The sequence below is a fragment of the Acartia tonsa genome, chromosome 3 (assembly GCF_053477335.1).
Source record: "Acartia tonsa isolate MP-2025a chromosome 3, ASM5347733v1, whole genome shotgun sequence".
Taxonomy (NCBI): domain Eukaryota; kingdom Metazoa; phylum Arthropoda; class Copepoda; order Calanoida; family Acartiidae; genus Acartia; species Acartia tonsa.
Genome location: NC_137262.1, coordinates 27,058,456 through 27,078,068, shown reverse-complemented (window position 1 = coordinate 27,078,068; position 19,613 = coordinate 27,058,456). Strand labels below are relative to the sequence as shown.

The window sequence follows — 19,613 nt, the reverse complement described above, 5'->3', positions numbered from 1 at the left end:
ATCTATTTTCCTCACCCGGCATTGCTATCTAAAAGAAAGTAAATATTTAATAATTTAAATGATTTTTAAAAGATTTTTTTAAATTATATTTTTTTCTTTACATTACCATCACCAAAGGGTTAATGATGATGATTACAATTTTAGTTTAATATTTGAACACACAAAATGTCGCCACAATCGAATTCTTTTAAAACATAGTTTTCTTAAATTTATTATATTATAAATTTAAATTTTCTTTTTTATGATTAGAAATTAAATACATCAATATAAGGTAAATAGCAACATGAAATGAAAAAAATGAATTTTTTTTTAATAAAGTAAAATAATGGGTCTTATCGTTCTGGGCAATGAGAGTTTATTATGGATTATTGGAGCACTATGAGTTTTAATCATATATTCCTTGGAAAACTTGAGCTCGTTTATAGACATTTATTTCCTATATAGATCTGACATGGATCTTGAAGCAATTAAGCAGGCCGTTTTGTACATGCTAAAAATTGGAAGATTTCATTAAATAAAATTAATCGCAAATATACTTAGTAAATAAAATTATTATCGGTCTGCACCAAAGGATCTCGTTAACCACTGAACTAAAATGTTTAGCCTTTTTTATAATATAGCTTCTCATAGGACCAGGGAAGGTCTGTTACTTTTTGGGGGGAGAGTCGCCCGACTCTACCAAGCTAGAGAAATCGGACCTATATTAAAATGACAACCCTCCTGTCCAAATTTTTTTCTTTTAAAACTAAAACTGAAAATAAGTAGGGTTCGCCTACATACCCCCCCTCTAGATATACCACACTTTTCTGGGATCTTGCTGTGTCAAGTATCAACTGTTGGGAATATCAAAGGATGACTCCATGCAAAATTTGAGCCGGATCCGGCCAAAACCGGCCGTGAATTTTATGAAAAACCGGTTTTTTCCGGTTTTTAAGGGGGTATCTCTACAACAATTCAGCTGGAGCAAAACCCGTTGGAGGTACAAAAAATTTTACTTCACATAAAATTTAGCCAATGCAATTTCTTACAAAAATGTACTTCATCATCAACTTGATTGGACAACTCTTTCCCCTCCTAAATGTCCATTAAAACCTCGGAAACGGCAAAAATCGCCAAAAATCACGCCTTTGGCGACGAATAACGGCTAAACGGTCAGCCGGAGGCGAATGAAACATAAATAAAGAAATGTCCGCCTCAAAAATTTGTTTAATATCAAAGAGATGCTTAAAGTCCCTAAAACGACTCCTTCCCCTCCTTTAAGGGGAAAAACTGAAAAAACGTGATTTTCAAAAGTATGCCCACTTCGTGGGTGTGTGGGGCACTGAACCCGTCACCCCAGGGTCACCAAATATAAAGTCTAGGCGGCCCACAATGCTGAATTTTCACCAAGTGAAAGTCTTGTGTCATTATCTCTTATGAGAAAAAAGTTATTAATTAATTAAAATTTCAAATTGTGATTTTTTGATGGATTTCTTTGATGAAATGACGGGCCTGTCAATTTTTAGGCCATTTTTTGCGGTTTTTGGGCCGTCATGCCCAAACGGTTTGAGATAATCTCATGGGACCTTTTGCCCAACCTAAGTTTGGTTATTTGTGATGTCTAGGGAAAAAAATCAGACTTACGCAAAAGATTATAATTATGATCTTTACACAGAAAAATGGCACGAGATGAGGGTTTGAGGGGACAAAATGAGCCGACTAGCGATTTTTGACGGCGCGTAGCTACGTCGTGCTTCATCCAATCCGGGATTTTTTTTTCTTAGACCTCACAAATAACCAGACTTAGGTCAGGCAAAAGGTCCCGTGAGATTATCTCAAACCGTTTGGGCGTGGCGGGCCGAAAACAGCAAAAAAATAGCCTAAAAATTGACCAGCCTGTAATTTAATCAAAGAAATCCATCAAAAAATCGCAATTTGAAATTTTAATTAATTTATAACTTTTTTCTCATAAGAGATAATGACACAAGACTTTCACTTGGTGAAAATTCAGCATTGTGGGCCGCCTAGACTTTATATTTGGTGACCCTGGGGTGATTGGTTCAGTGCCCCCCACACCCACGAAGTGGGCATACTTTTGAAAATCACGTTTTTTCAGTTTTTCCCCTTAAAGGAGGGGAAAGAGTCGTTTTAGAGACGTCAAGCATCTCTTTGATGTTGAACAACTTTTTGAGGCGGACATTTCTTTATTTATGTTTCATTCGCCTCCGGCTGACCATTTAGCCGTTATTCGCCGCCGAAGGCGTGATTTTTGGCGATTTTTGCCGTTACCGAGGTTTTAATGGACATTTAGGAGGGGAAAGGGTTGTCCAATCAAGTTGATGATGAAGTACATTTTTGAAAGCAATTGCATTAGCTAAATTTTATGTGAAGTAAAATTTTTTGTACCTCCAACCGGTTTTGCTCCAGCTGAATCGATTTACAGATACCCTCTAAAAACCGGAAAAAACCGGTTTTTCATAAAATTCACGGCCGGTTTTGGCCGGATCCGGCTCAAATTTTGCATGGAGTCATCCTTTGATATTCCCAACAGTTGATACTTGACACAGCAAGATCCCAGAAAAGTGTGGTATATCTACCCCCCTCTCCCTCCCTCAAATTTTTAATATTTAGATCAAAATCTCTGAATATCTTCTTGTTTTCTTGAGGTCCAAATATCTGGAATTATTTTTAAAACTTGTAAAGTTATGTATTGTGTAGTTTTCAATTAAAATACATTGTACTCGCTGTACAATTTTAGAAATAATTCTAATTGACCATTTAATTTAAAAAATGGAGATTGTTTTAAATGTTGATTTTTCTGTTGACTTTTGATAATCGTCAATAAAATCTAACAATTTTTTGTTTCACTTTTTAAATCTAACAAATCACCAGCTTTTTAATTTTATAAAATTTATTTTTTTTTATAAAAAAAAATTCTAAAGATTGAAGGTTGATATAAATTAATTTTCAGGATCGAGATGGTAAACCTAAAACAGTTGGTCCAAATACTGAACTTTCTCCAAGGAAAACCAAATTAATTATATATCTTTCTATCTATCCTAAACTAAAAAGTAGTAAGAATTTTTTTTGAAGCAAACAATGAATGATGATAAACAAAATAATCCCTCCAGAAAATAATAGTTATTGGCGGAATAATTTAAACACTAATAATTTGCAGATTAAATAAAAGGGGTATAGTCCCTTTCGTGGCAACGCTCCTTAAGGGGCGGTTCTTCGTTTTTTTCACAGTAGCTTTTCTCTAGCACCTGCGGGGGGGGGGGGGCTCTAACCCTGCGGGGCTAATTGCCTAACCATGTGGGGCAATCACCTAACCCAATATAACCTAACCTAACCTAAAATAGCCTATCAAAGCCATTTTAAAAATAAGACCAATCGCTCCTTAAGGGGCGTTGCCAAGAAAGGGACTATTCCCAATAAAAGTACCTAAAGTTTTTAATTTTATGAATAAAAACGTGTTGATTAATTGCAAACAAATGGTACCTTCCTCCCAGTAGGTTTTCGGCTATTTTATTTTTATATTTGAGTCCTATGAAGGTTTTAGGCTTTTTTCTGTCCTTCGCTGTCATTTCTAATACTGAGCCCCTAGATGTTAGGGTCGTATATTCTCTAGTACGTCTATGTATCAAAGAAACCAGTGTTTAAGGTAAAATTGTAATTATCTAAACTTATCTTTTAATCTCCTTACCTAACTTGCTTCTATGTATGCTCAGAAAGTGAATTATATTCTGTATTAAAGTTCAAGGATCTAAAGGGATAAGACAATGGCCGGTAAATTGATTTACATCTCAAATGAAGATACACAAAATTACCCGTTTTTAGATTCTGATTAGTGGTTGAAATCTTTGAATACTCAACTTTATGAACCAACCAATCAAAAATTCAAAGTTGTCAAGCAAACGAATAAGTAAACGAGACAAATAAAGTTTTATCCCATCTTAACGCTAGCCATATATCTCCAATGATGATTAACAAAGTACCCCAAAATAATTGGTGAAAAAGTTAAAACACTACTATTTTAAATCCACCAATCATGAGCTAATGAGAAAACCCAAAATTAACGAAAATGATTATTAAACATTGGATATTAGTCCAATGTGCTTTTTCATTGGACAAAAACTTCATAAAAATTTACCAAAATCTTGGATATCCTTGTTTTATTTTCAGAATAACTATCCCTGTCCTAATCCATGTTTGAGAGGAAAAGTAGATATTTTAGCCCTGTTTTCAAACTAATTCCAACCTTTCTATCTATCTACCATTTTCCCCGTTCTTTGAATTTCATTTTCCTTTATTTTCTTTCATAAAATCAAGATTTGATAAGAGTACCCAAAATTTTTAAGCCAATTAATGAGAGAACGTATTTTTAACTTTGGGTACCAGTAGATTATAGTCCGTTCCCTTATCTTTAATATTTTCTTTTGTTCGTCTTTTTTCCAGAACCTAATGTTGTCCTAGCTCTTCTTAATTTTAGCAGTTTTTATGGATAAGACAATGGACGATAAATTGATGTCCATCCCCAATAAAACAAAGTTACATCTTCTGCAGATTTAACTATTTTATAAGTGTTTTGAGTTGCTTGTAAAATGAAAGTCCCCTAATATTTAAGGCCTACAAATGAGAGAAAGTGTCTAGGGTCTAATATACCCTCCCTCTGTTAAATTATGCCCTTAAAAGCAGGGTGATTGACTACAAAACTCCAAAATCTGAAAAGCTTTATGTCAAATCAGAAAAGGAATGATCATTTTAAAGATCTTTTGCTTTAAAGAATAAAACTTTATTTCTTCCTTATATTGTAAAAATTAGAATTGTAAAAGAATGTAATTGTGAAAAGAAAAGTAGATATTTAAAAACTAATCCCTACTCACCAAATTTTGACTCACATTTATTTTTATATTATATATACATTTCTCTTTTTATTTCGAAATAACTTTATTATTCCTTTTCACACACTCTCTATCTCTCTCTTTCTCTATCTCTACATGTATTCTTTTTTTTTGAGACTGCCTAAAACCCAAAATATCTAGATTTTCTTTTTGTGAAAACTAGATATATCTGTATTTCTTTGGCAATTTTTAGTTTCTTTTTCATGGATCTATCTCTCTTTTCTATTTACAATTTCTAAATCCTATCTTTTTTTATACCCCTAATATATGTAATTGATTAATTTAAAATTTCCTTTTTGTTTTTCTGATTAATTAATTATTCCTGTATAACTTATACACAGACTTACTAGAAGCCATAATTAATAACATGAGATTTAAATATTTTAACCTAGAGTAATTCATATTACTAAACAACAGGGACGCCAAAGCTTTTTATTTTAAGGGGGGGGGGGGAGATTTCAAAGATTTGAGGGTAGTATTATAATGTACTTCGAGGGGTATATAATGAGGAGTTTCAAAGTTTGAGGGGGGTAACACCCCTTTATCCCCACACTTGGGCGTCTATGTTCCTATGCATATTATGTATATTTAACACAAGGACTGATATAGCTAGATATACATATCTATTAAGTTAACTCTGGTAATAGATGGGTATAACTATTTAAAGGTATAATTACATATTATTTTGTGATTCTAAGAGGTATTAGGTAAATAATAAATCTTTCTTAAAATTTAAATTCTGTATATTACCTTCTATAAGCCTAAATTCATTAATAGAATTATGTTCTTGTGTAAGCAATTATGTAACCAATCTTTCTAGAATCTTCAAAGCATGAAATATTTGTGTATATTACATAAGGCTTTATCTTACATAAAATTAAATGAATCTAAAACACTTTTCTCCCTTTCAATAATTAAGACAAAAATTGACTCAAAATCATAAATGTTCCAGTTTATGTTTCAATTCTAGTTTAGTTTTCACTGAAATTGGAATTGTGCATTACAAAACTCATATATACCAAGGTGATATCAGTATGAAGAGAGTGGAAAATGAAATCATTCTTTACCTTGAGTATCCAAACGTTTCAACCTCTACTAATTGCACTCTACAGCAGGGGGAATTTTGTGTATCATCATTGGGGATGTACATAAATTTATTGCCCATTGTCTTATCTCTTAAATGCCTGGTAAAATCTAATGGTATGTTTTGTGTATAATCTATTGAGATGATCATTCATATACTTGGATACCATCCAAACCCATTCCAACCACAATATTATATTATATATACCTTAATATTCAAATTATATTATAACAAGGATGACAGTATCCATGAGTAGCGAAGCACTAAGGGTGTCCCATAGTGTAGTGGTTAGCGCACTACGCTGTGGTTGGGAGAAACCGAGTTCAAGTCCCCACATAGACTTTGCACTTGGTTGACAAATGCTGTCGCAATTTGTCAGATTATGATCACGCAACCTTCCCTAAGATGCCCTAGGGTTGTAAGGGGGGAGATTTGTAGAAAGTTAGGATTCTACAAATCAAGCAGCTCTAACCATGCTTTCAATCATCCATGCTCCTCGTATGAGAGTGCCATTAATTAGGGTGGCTTAATATGGAACACCTGCCAAAACTCTAGGCCAGGGTGATGTAATAATTGAGTAGCTTCCACGAGAATTGGGGGTCAGCTTGTAATGTAACATAGAATACAATCAGCTGTGCGCGAAGCTTACCAATCTAAGATTTGCTAAAGGATTCTCACTTCCAGTCTCCGTGTGCATCTGAGTCCTAACTTCAGAGAATCATGGCTACAAAAACAACAGTAGCGAAGCACAAAAATAATCATTGATTGGAACAAGGAGAACTAGAATTATATAAAGAGCATTTGTTGAAATCAAGAATCACAAACCTTTCTTGCATATTTTTATTTCTCTCAATATTTATGTTTCGCAGTATGACTATACTTTTTGTCCGACAGACAAAGTAAATTGCATACTGGATGCTCATTGGTATAGGAAATCTTCTCAAAGAAATCAGCCGTCTATCTTAAATAACAGCTGAGAGAATCACATTTTCCCCAGCGTTACGGATTGACTGACGGAAGGACGTACAAAATAAATCATCTTCGCTATTAAAAATATAAGAGCCTCGTAAAAGTGTCGAACTATGACGTCAGAAAAAAATAACAATTAACCAATATGAAGCCAGTATTCACTGTAATTGACCAATGGTAAAATATACAGCGGTCTTTCATTGGTTAATTGTTATTTTTTTCTGACGTCATAGTCAGACACTTTTACTGGGTTCAAAATATAATATACCTCAATATTCAAATTATATCAGTAGCAGTTAAATCAATCATCCACTCAGCTAATATCGTCCAAGTATCAGTAGATAAACAAAGATGACAACATCAATATAAGCGAAGATCTGAAACCAAACGGTAGTACAAACGAACATGAACACTTAATAAGTAAAACATCAATTCGAACCTAATTGTTAATTCTATCTCCTAGGCTAGTCTAGAAAACTTTGCTTTTGCCCTTTGAAATTTCAGTTTATCTTTAAAGCATTTTCAAAAAATATTTTTTCTTCTCATAAATCTCAAGAATATAAATTTAGCAATATGCAAATAATATTCAAATATTTTCAATAAAAATATTAATTTATTTCAGGTAAAATATTTAGGCTTTATTTGAAATATCCTTATAATAAAGTAATAAAATGGTTGTCTGTTTGTACCGAAGAATCTCGCTAACCGCTGAACAAATATGTTACTTCTTTACAGGGTAGCTTATTATAGGTACTAGAAAGTTTTATAACTTTCTAAAAATTTTGGGGGAGGGTACCTAGGGGCGTAACCGCATGTTAAGGGTCAAAATATGATTTTAAAATAAGGGAAAGATTTATTTAACTTCCATTGTACTATTCGTTTTTCGTGAAAGTATAACATATCTTTATTTGATGAATCTATAAAGGATTTTTTAACAGTATTGCTTCGTAAAAATCACGTAAAGTTATTAACAAATTAAAGTAAAAGAATAGAGAGGGCACAAGCTATAATAACTCTACCCTAAGGATGGGGACCCTGTGCCGACTTATAAGACGAAAAGGATCCCCACCAATTGGGCCAGTAAGTTGTCTGGATTCTATTCATTTATTATTAGCAATAATGATTTAATTTGGTCTGTTTGTGTGTAGTGAGCTGATGACTCTCTGCTGTGGTGTTCTATTCTTCCTTGCTTTCTTCGTCGCTATGTATGTGGAAGTCAAAGCAAAAAATACGGTCTATCAGGTAATAGAATCGATATATTATTAATTGGATGTTGCACCAGATCTCCGTGTACTCTGATAGGAAAGGAAAACTCGAATCTGGCTAAAATAATAATAACCTCCAAATAAAAATCGCTTTGTCCCATCCTCTACCCACCTTCTGAATGAACCAATTTACCAATAAATGAGGTCCATATTAGCAAGCTAAAGTGACGACAAGTTTTTCCCTGTCAATATTTTCACGTATATCTTATATCCATTGATAATAGTCGACACAATTTTGTAATTTAGCCCAAAAAGAATAATTTAGGCGACGCTTTTTGAAATCATTGTATAAAATAATACACATAAGAAACAATTCTTTTGATTACAAGATTATTTTACATGATAATGACTTGGGCCTGTAAATCAGTCAAGGCATTTACCTGAATGTAAATGATGTTGGCCGAGATTCGAACATTTTGTAGGGGGCAGCAGGGGTACATTAATGTTAAAGCAAAGATATTCTATAACATTATATTTCAAAGCATAACCTATGAATATTTAGTTAATATGTAAGTTCCTGTATATGAACTATGACTGGACTATTCAAGAGTATGACCGCAAGAAAGATCCAGCCAAACAGGTAAAAAACGTTTTTTTCTCGGCTGCTATTCAAGAGAGATGGCGGAAATTTTTTTGTGAAGATTCCCTAGACCAATAAGCAAACAATATATAATTTACTAGGTTCGTCAGTCTGTCAGTAATGCGCTGACAGTCATTTCTTCTTAAAATGGATTTTTTCATTCTTGTTGTTGAAAAGATCAATTTATTTATTTACTTTTAACATAAAATTATACTGCACAGTATATAAAAAAGGAAGATTTATATAATTTATAAAAGTGCAAAACCTTTTAGCAAATCAATTTACTTAAAAGCTCTTTTGATTATTTTAATCTAAATAATTTCACATATTAAAATGTAATATAATATATTTATGTTTACATGTATCAAAAGCTTTTTAAAAGTCGAGATTTATTTTTCCTCATAAGACTTTATAATAACGATGATAAAACAAGTACTGTAACAACCAAAATAGGTTTTTTAAAAATGAGTTTTAATTTAAGGCTTTACGCGGCTGCCGAGTCCTGGTTTTTAACTATTAACTTATATTTTTTTATAAAAATTAATTGCTTTTTAGATTGAGGACTCCTGACATAATGAGAACGAGAGAACTGGATGCAAGGTAACCATTTATAAGTTTTCCCTCAAAGTTCCTTGTTGAGTACTTCATTTTTTTATTTAAAAAATGAGGGGTAAATTTAACTTTGTTTGTTTATCACTTTAGGTCAGGTTAGGTTATATTAGGTACTTGGTAGCCCTGTAGGGTTAAGCATAAGGAAAAAAATCACCCTCCCCCTTGTTTTCAATTTATTTTAAAAATAGGGGGATGGGTTCTGTGCTCGACAAGAACTTTGTGGAAAAGCACAAATTTTTTATAGAATATTTGCTATTTTATAATTTGTTTGTATATACGTTCGTCTGACTATAAAGTATTCTGGTTCCCTTAAGTTTTATACACACGTTCTCTCATTCGTTGGGTACTTTCATTGAGTATTATTAGATTACAAGCTAGAACAGTCCAAAATGTTGTCATCCTTGTTTTTCATATCCAAGCCTTCTAAAACTCTGTTTCCTAATATGTCCAAATGCACAAAAAAAGAGAAATATTAATGGTAAGACAAATCTTTTTCATATTCCATGCATCCGCTGCTTTAAACATCATACATTTTTCACTTGCGCCTACCTACTCTACAATTTATACACATAACATACAGTTGCACATCCCCGTGTGAATCGATGGGCACGCAACAATTTAAAAGTTTAGACTCTTTAAGTTTGAAGCAACCAAGAAAACGATGTAATAACGTTAACTAAGGTTTTTAACTCAACGAATGAGAAAACGTGTTAGATCCATTGAGGGAGAGGACCTTGGGCTATTTATTACATAAGATTTCAAAGTTTTACAATTACGTCTTCTTATTCGTAGGCTTAACAACATTAAGGACTTTTTTTGAATTTTGATTGGTAGATCATTAAGTTGAGTGTCTAAACGTTTTAACCACTAATTTTCAGAATTTACTATGCCATTTATTAATGTTGTCATCCTTGTTGCAAAGTTTATGATTCTTTTACAACTCGTGCATACAGGGAAAGCAATCACGGATCTAAAGGGATAAGACAATGGTCGAAAATTTATGTACATCCCCAATGATAATACACAAAGTTACCCTTCTGTTGATTGCAATTAGTGGTTGAAATATTTAGACACTCAATTTAATGAACAGACCAATCAATATTTAATAAAAGTCCCCAAGGTTATTGAAACTAAGCATAAGAAAGCGTAATCAAAAAATTTTTGGGACTTGTGTAATAAACAGCCCAATGTCTCCTCCCTCCCTGGAAAGCAATACATATATTACAAGTACAATGGCCAAAATAATCCCTGAAAAACCCGCTGAAACCACCTAAAAGTTAGATTATAAAGAAGGAAAAAAGTATTGTTTTTTTTAACTTATTTAAGACTGCCTACGTTCATAACATTTATAGTTGTAATAAGTTTTAATAAGGAGTTATAGAAAATAGATACAGACAGATAGACGGAAAGAGTGAGGAAAATTTACCATTATAGAACATGATTTGCCCCTTTAAAAAAAGGACAATTAAGCATTAAATAGCACATCATATTATAATTTGACATCTTAGATGAAAAAGAAGAATCTATTTACTTGATAAATGTTGTCAATAAAAATGGGAAGATTTGTAATATTGACTACTAAAGGAGAACAGGCTGTATAATGGACATCGTCTAGGCTTTTTTTATTTATTTTAAGGGGGTTAAAATGAGTGGTTTAAAATGTAATGATTTTTTTTTATTTTTAGGGGGGTTAAATTAGAGGTTTCAAAGTTTGAGAGAGGAAAACAACCCTTTACCTCCACCCTATGACGTCTATAATGTTACACATGTAATATAAGTGAATATACCATGTAGTGTACTTCACAATACCATGGAAAAGGATAATTATGAAAGAAAATAAAATCATAATACATTGCTGCATATAAGTATGTAATCAATAGAAAGTTTGTACAAGATAATATAAAGAGCTAAAGGAAATACTATAATTTTTTTAAAATTATACCCTTAGTTATTTTGAATATTTTTCCATATTTGGAAAATATACAGTATATTCTTTGCTATTTTTATGTATTGTAAGGAAAGGCAAATTTATGCTAGGAAATATTCTGATTTAGTGACATCATTAATTAAAATATTCTCATAAGGTTTGGTTTTACAGTTCATTGGTATTAGCCACTTTTTTTAGTAGCGAAGCTACTCTATAATTCACTTTGTCCGCCAGTCCGTCCGTCCGTCAGTCCGTCCGTAACGCTATGGGGGAAATGGGATTTACTCAGCTCCTATAAAAGATAGAATGCTGAAATTTTTTGACAACATTCCAACATTTAGTTTTGTATCTTGTCCTGTTCACATGTTTTCAAGTGATTAGATTTGGACAAGGGTGATTCAAAAAAATATATAAATCTCTAACAAATTAAAGTTATAGCTGTATAATGGGACCAAAAAAGATCCCTAACAAACCACCTCAAGTGACTCAAGTAAAATTGGACCCAGTCACTAGTGCATTTTTAAGTGAGTTAAAAGTTGATGTAAATAAATTGACATTAAATGAAAATTCTGTTAAAAGTGTTTTAAACACCCTAATTAAAACTATCGGTCAACTAAAAAATAAAATTACCCAGCTTAAAGAGTCAGGAAGTGAGAGTTCAAGCGACGAGGAAGAGTGGGAAGTAAAGGGTGGAAAGGGGAAGAATGGTACAAACTTGCCCAGAGGAGGGGGAGGAGATAACAACAGATGGAAAGGAAATGGTGTTCCCACCAACATACAGGCACAGGTCAGATATAACAGCGATCACATTGACCAGAACCAACAAAGAGCAATGAAAGGTACTTTATTATTTGCCTCACCAGAAAATGCAGCCAAGAACCTTAAGTCTATTCTAAAAGAGCCAGAAGAAATTGGAGAAGAACTATACACCCAGCAAATATGCGACACTATAGAGAAGTATTATGGTGTTCATATTGACCCAGCTCTGGATATTGAAGCATGCCACCCTACATCCAAAGGTTGTGGTATTATAAGGTTTAATAATCGAAGGATGGGCTCAGCATATGCTAAACTATGTTCGGCGATTTTGAAAGGGCCCAAGCCATCACAGCCCAGGAAAGAGGAGGAGATTGTAAGTCAACCTGGGGCGATGGAGGGGAACGAGATGGAGGGAGGAGCGATGGAGGGGAAGGCATCAGTGCAAGGAGCCCAGAAAGAGGAGGTGAGAAAGGTAAAACGACCTAACTTTTGGTTAACTTTCCAACTCACAAAAAGGCGTTCAGATTTAATCAGAAAACTAAAGGAGCTTAAAAGGGATGGAAAGATAAACCATTTTACTTCTAATGAAAATGGTGTTATCAGTGTCACTTTGAGCAAAGGAGCGGCTCCTAAACGGCTTACTTTGGATTACAAAAATGACAACTCTAAAACTTACTATGTGGGTGAGTTACTCCAACTTGTCTCCTGTAAAATATGATAAACAATCCGAAAGTGAATCAAACTAGAATATAATGGTGTAAAAATGGGATGAATATTTTATTTTTGAAAAACCCGAATTTAAAACTAATCTCTATCTGTTATCACTTAATATTTATTTTACTATGTATATGTTCTGTGTAAATTATCATAGCATTAAAAATGGGTTGTTTAATGCTTTTTTTTCTTTGGTACATTTAAACAAAAATAATATAGGCATTCAAATTAAAAATGGATGATGAGTTAGTTAATAATCTTGGACATAATTCTTTGCAATTAGATTCAAATTTAAATCATTCGTGTTCTTACTTTGAAAACCATGAATTTGTAAACTTCATTGGAAAGAGGGAGGAAAAGTTTTCAGTCTATAGTCAGAATATTAGAAGTATAAATAATAAAATCGACGATATACAAGAATTATTATCGGAGATAGAAACTGAAAAATTTTCTTTTAGTATTCTATTATTTCAAGAAATTTGGGCAGCAAATAACGCACAGACCACTAGATTAGAAAATTATCAAGATATTATCTTACAAACAAGGGAAGGAAAAAGGGGTGGGGGTTTAGGAATATATCTTAAGCAAAACTTAAGTTATGAAATTATTGATGAATTATCATATATTTTAGAGGGCGAATTTGAGACTCAATTCATAAAAGTATTTTTTGGTAAGAACAAATTTAAGATTATAGGCAATATTTACAGAATTCCTGGTGGTAACTTAAATAACTTTATAGAATGGTTTGGAGAAAAATTAACATTTCTTAAAACTGACCCAGTTTTAAAAAAATCTGATGAAATTATATTTGGGGGTGATTTCAATGCAAATTTTCTAAACTTTGATTCCCACAACCAAACAAATGATCTTTTGAACCTATTAATATCCACTTCTTTTCTACCAATGATTACTCTACCTACTAGAATTTGTCAAAATTCAGCAACTCTCATTGATAACATATTTAGCAATAAAAAGCAAGAATTTTATGAAAGCGGCCTAATTATATCTTCTATTTCTGATCATCTCCCAATTTTTTACTTAAATGTAACTTGTGAAAAAAATACTTCAAACCAAAAACAATATTATTATGATATGAGTCCAAATAACATAGAAAACTTTAAAGAGAAACTCTCTTCACAAAATTGGGAAGGTGTTAATAATGATAATATTCCGAAAACTGCCTTTGAAAGTTTTGGTAACATATTAGAAAAGTACTTTAAAGAGAGTTTCCCTTTAAAAGAAAAATGTGTAAACAAAGGAAAAGTTCCTATTAACCCGTGGATGTCACAGGAGTTATTAAAAATCAGAAAAGCCAAAAATAGGGCCTTTAAAAACAAACTTAAACATAGGACTGAATCTGCTGAAAATAAATTTAAATGCCTAAATAATAAATTCAAAAAACTTGCTAGAAAAGAGAAGAAAAAATATTACCATGAAAGATTTGAAGATTGTGTTACTGATATCAGAAAGACTTGGTCGCTAATTAACTTAATAGTCAAGAAAAAAAAGTGTAAAAATGACGTGCCTTGTGTTTTTACAGATGCACAAAAATCCTATAATACTTTCTCTGAGATAGCCAATGGCTTTAATGACTTTTTTGTTGATGTTGGGCCAAGACTTTCTGAATCAATACCTCAATCTTCTAAATCTTTCAGGGATTTCTTGGGGGATCAATATGATGAAGAATTTAACTTTCAGGAAGTAAACTCTTTTATTATCAATATAACTTTGTCCAAATTAAAATCAAAATCAAGTGTAGGTAATGATAATATCTCTATGAAACTTTTAAAAGAAATAATGCCAATAATTGTAAAGCCTATCATTCACCTGTTTAACCTCTCTTTAAACACTGGCTACATTCCTGATAACTATAAATGTGCAAAAATTATACCTATTTACAAAGCTGGTGAAAGAGATAGATTTGACAATTATCGTCCTATTTCCATACTTCCAGCCCTCTCTAAATTACTTGAGAAAATTGTTGCTTTTCAAATGATTAGATATCTTGAGGGAAACAAAATGTTATATCAACATCAATATGGCTTCAGAAGGTCAAGAGACACACAACAACCACTGATACATTTAATCAACAAAGTTTATGACGGACTGAATAAGCCCCAATCAGAATACAGTGCCTGTGTGTTTCTTGACCTTAAAAAGGCATTTGACACGTGTGATATACCAATTTTACTATCCAAACTAAAACACTATGGTTTTAAAGGTGTATCTGCAAAATGGTTTGAAAATTATCTAACTAATAGAAAACAGTATGTTGAAATAAATGGTGTAAAGTCCAAAGAAAAAGTATTAACCCATGGAGTACCACAGGGCTCTGTCATTGGACCAATTTTGTTCTTGTTGTATATAAACGACCTTCCAAATTCAACAACCTTATTTTGTAGCCTTTTTGCAGATGACACAATATTTTGTAAAACCTCAAGTAATTTAGAAACCATAAAAACATCATTAAATGAAGAATTAGATAAGGCATCAGTATGGTTTAGGGCAAATAAACTTTCTTTAAATGTATCTAAAACAAAATACATGGTCTTCAGACTTAGCAGTATGCAACCTGTCAATAATAACTTTAGAATCTTCATTAATGGGGAGGAAGTTGAGAGAATCAGCAATGAAAATGAAACAAAGTCTTTTAAATTTGTTGGGGTACATCTTGATGAATTTCTCAATTGGAATGAGCATACAAAAATGGTAAAAAACAAAGTTTCTAGTTCTCTATATGCATTAAATCAAATAAAAAATGTTCTCCCATCAAAAACTTTGAAAACGATTTATTCCTCAATGATTTTGCCTCACTTAAATTATTCTAATATCACATGGGGTCTCTCTAAAAGTAAAGATATTGATCAAATAAGAAAACACCAAAAAAGGGCAATAAGGATTATTGTAGGTGCTAATTATAATGCACACACTGAAATTTTGTTTGGACAATCTAAAATCTTAAAATTTGATGATTTGGTAAATTTAAACATTTTAAATTTTATAAGTAAATTTTTTCATAAGAAACTCCCAGAAAGCTTTGATAACATGTTTAAAGTTCTTTCTTCTCAGAGATCAAAAAAGTTACTGATAAGTATACCTAAAACAAAACATCTTGAATATTTTCCAGCAGTGTCATTTCCAAAACTTTGGAATAACTTGAGAAATGAAATAAGGCTTTCAGACTCTGTAAAGAAATCATTGTCCATGATTAAAAAAGATTATCTTTTAAATTATAAATCATTTCATTGCAACAAAAGAAAATGCTTTTCCTGTAAGAAATAAAATCTGTACCAACTTCTGTAACTGTAAATAGTTATTTAGTCAACCCACTTAATTATTGATCTATTAAATTCGTGTAAATATCTTTATATAATAAATAATTTTTGTAATTTCTGGCTATAAATAAAATGATAAATGAAATCAATTAAAGGGGTAAATTTACGGCCTACTCCAAGGCTTAATTACTCCTTGCTATGCAATTTTTAAAATATGATTTTATATGTATATTTAATAATTTAAATGTATTGCATTAGTTAATAAATTCTATTCTATTCTATTCTATAAAGGAGCATAATTAACTATAAAACATCAATGGCGGTCGGACGGCTTTTTAGCAGGTTTTAGGCTGTTTTTTATTTTTTTTATTTTCCCCATTTTTTCTCATATCTTTGGTGTTTATGGTCCAATTTTCAAAATTTTTTAAGTCAAGGATATAAAAATTAAATTTTCCGTCGTTTGGAGAACCAACAATGACGGTCAGACTGCCTTTTTGTAGGTTTTTGGCTATTTTTATATTTTTTACATTTTCCCCCATATCTTTGGTGTTTATGGTCCGATTTTCAAATATTTTTCAGTTAAAGATATCAAAATTAAATTTCCCGTCGTTTGAAGAAAACAACAATGACGGCCAGACTGCCTTTTTGCAGGTTTTTGGCTATTTTTATATTTTTTTTACATTTTCCCCCATATCTTTGGGTTTATGGTCCGATTTTCAAAAATTTTTCAGTTAAAGATATCAAAATTAAATTTCCCGTCGTTTGAAAAAAACAACAATGACGGTCAGACTGCCTTTTTGCAGGTTTTTGGCTATTTTATATTTTTTACATTTTCCCCCATATCTTTGGGGTTTATGGACCGATTTTCAGAATTTTTTCAGTTAAAGATATAAAAATTAAATTTCCAGTCATTTGAAGAAATCAACAATGACGGTCAGACTAATTTTTTGCAGGTTTTTAGCTATTTTCATATTTTTTACATTTTCCCCCATATCTTTGGTGTTTATGGATCGATTTTCAAATTTTTTTTCAGTTAAAGATATCAAAATTAGATTTCCCGTCGTTTGGAGAAAACAACAATGACTGTCAGTCCCATCCACGAATTTGTGTGCTTCGCTACTTATGGATGTTGTCATCCTTGTTTTATTAATAATTCATTGTTTGTAGAATATACGTGGGTATAAAGAAGGGGGAAAATTGTCTCAATTTAGGTTGCTATTTCCCCTGTGATGGGTCAGTCAGTTCGTGCAGTAGGAATGGAGAGGATGGAGTAAAGGGGGTGAAGGGAGGGGATCTTTATTTTAGTCTGCTACAAGTTTCACTTTATGAGAGTGCAGGACAATCTGATTTAAGATCCAAGTAATGATGAATCTATTGTTGGTTCTACCTAGCCTTAACGAATTAATATAACATAACATACGAAACATTTATTCAACTTTAGCATGGTTGGTTGAATACATATAATAATAATAATAATTATCAATTTTAACACAAAAGTAAGGTATCACAAAGTCAACAAGCGCATTTCACACTTACAAGAGGAGCTTCACTTTAAAAAATAGTATTTTTGCTCATTCATGACTTTAATTTGCTCAAACTTGAAGTTTTGTAAAAACTAATTATCAACAAAACAACTTTTTTCCTTGTTTATGTGTGACGTCAAAAAAATAAATATCAAGAACTTTTGTTGTTAAAATGAATTATAATTTACATTTAAAAGTAAAAGGATGTCTATGTGTGTGTCTGTCTGTACCGATATGGTTCACCTAGATTATCATAAGTATTAGGAAGGTTTATAACTATTTTGGAGGAGTGTACCACCATCCACCCAAGAGATATCGCCCCTAGAAATAAATGAAAAACTGTTTAAAATGGTAAAAGGAAAAGTGTAGGCTGATCTAATGTATATTGGATATACATGGATATCTTGATAGGGGAAAATCTGTCGTTAATTTAGCCTGGTTATGTGGACCTCATTTATTAGTCAGTTTATCCATTAGGATGAGAGGGATTGAAGTAAAGGGGTTGGGTAGGGGGTGTAGGTATTTTAGCTAGCTGTGAGTATTTAGTACATGGAAATCCGAGTTTAACATCCAAGTAATAATATATCAATTGCTGTTGTAAAGCCTTAGGTTAGGTTATATTGGGTATAGAACCTACAGGGGGAACTTTGAGGGAGAAAACCAATCCTTTTACATTCTAACCCCTGATTTCATCCCTTATTTATCCGCTTCACAACCACCCCCCCCCCCCCCCCATATAGCCTCTGCAGAAAGTTATGCATTTATATGACAAAAATGCACTCTGTATAGAACTTAAAGTCCAAATAAAACAACAAAGTTTTTTTGCTAAGTTACAGGATCTCTGTCTGTTTGTTTGTCTCGCTAACCGCTAGACCGATATAGTTATCCTTCACAATGGAGCTACTCATAGGTCCTGAGAAGGTTTATAACTATTTAGGGGAATGTATCACTAGCCTCCCAAGAGAAATCGCCCCTAGAAGAAAATTAGCCCCCCCCCCCCACAAAAAAAAAATAAATTAAAGCATTCAATTATAATTGAAAGAGGACTAAATAGACTGTCTTTTTTGTGCTATTTAAAAGTTTTGGTAATTTGTAAAAACATAGTAAAGCAACATACCAATTTTTTGCACAGTTTCATAATTTATCCATCCATGTTTTGGAAGGGTTGGGAAAAAATAAGGAAAATTGAATGAAATTTATCTATCTATTTATATATACATCCATCTTTGGTTTGGAAGGGTTGGAAACTCAAGGAAAAATTAAAGATTTGTACTTAAATGTGTAATTATAAATTCATTATGGAAGTGTAGTTACTCTTAAAGCACAGGGAGAGAGGGGAAATTGGGGAATTTATCACACCACTCCCCAAAATTTTATAATAACGTTTTCTTATTCGTTGGCTTATAAACTCGGGGGACTTTTACAGAATTTTGATTGGTTGATTCATTTAGTTGATGATAAATTTACTTAGTGAAATAGTCTCTGATACTTCTAAGTTATTTTTTGAAATATATTTCGGTGAACATGGCACCCTCTTCAGTCTTGTAGTTTAGCTAGATGTTAAATGTTAGTTGAGTGTCCAAACGTTTTAACCACTAATTGTAATTTGCAGAAGAAATGATTTTGTGTATCGTCATTAAGAATGTACATCAATTTATTGGTCATAGTCTTATCCCTATAGATCCCTGCTAAAAAAGGTTTTTCATAGTACAATATACAATAAAAAGTAGTCTGTCCGTCTGTTTCCTAAGATCTCGCTAACAGCTGGTAATAGAAATAGCATTAAGATGTTAACTGTGAAATGGCTTTGAAACTCATTAATGTCCCCTAAATCAGAAACGGTTCTCAGTCATACTGAAAAATCATGTATTTTCATCATTTTAATATCCACGGAAAGCTGTCTATAATACGATGAGATAAATAACTATAATTAAAGCCATTTGATCTTCCCTTTACTATTCTATAATGCCTTTGAGTGACTTGGAACTCTGAATTTCTGAAAATAATTGCTTTCATATTTTT

At 32.2% G+C, this 19,613-nt stretch overlaps 1 protein-coding gene across 4 annotated transcripts in view; it reads left to right on the top strand.

Annotated features, from left to right (window-relative positions):
- The window catches only part of LOC145313779 (uncharacterized), a 136,370-nt gene that overhangs the window by 112,603 nt on the left and 4,154 nt on the right, over window positions 1-19,613 (top strand). For all 4 annotated transcript variants that reach the window (XM_080153384.1, XM_080153383.1, XM_080153386.1 and 1 more), the window contains 4 exons: window positions 2,951-3,003; window positions 8,085-8,178; window positions 8,704-8,781; window positions 9,337-9,381. In XM_080153384.1, the coding sequence (XP_080009510.1) occupies window positions 2,951-3,003; window positions 8,085-8,178; window positions 8,704-8,781; window positions 9,337-9,351 (240 nt within the window). In that variant the 3' untranslated portion in view covers window positions 9,352-9,381. The remainder of the gene's footprint in view (window positions 1-2,950; window positions 3,004-8,084; window positions 8,179-8,703; window positions 8,782-9,336; window positions 9,382-19,613) is intronic.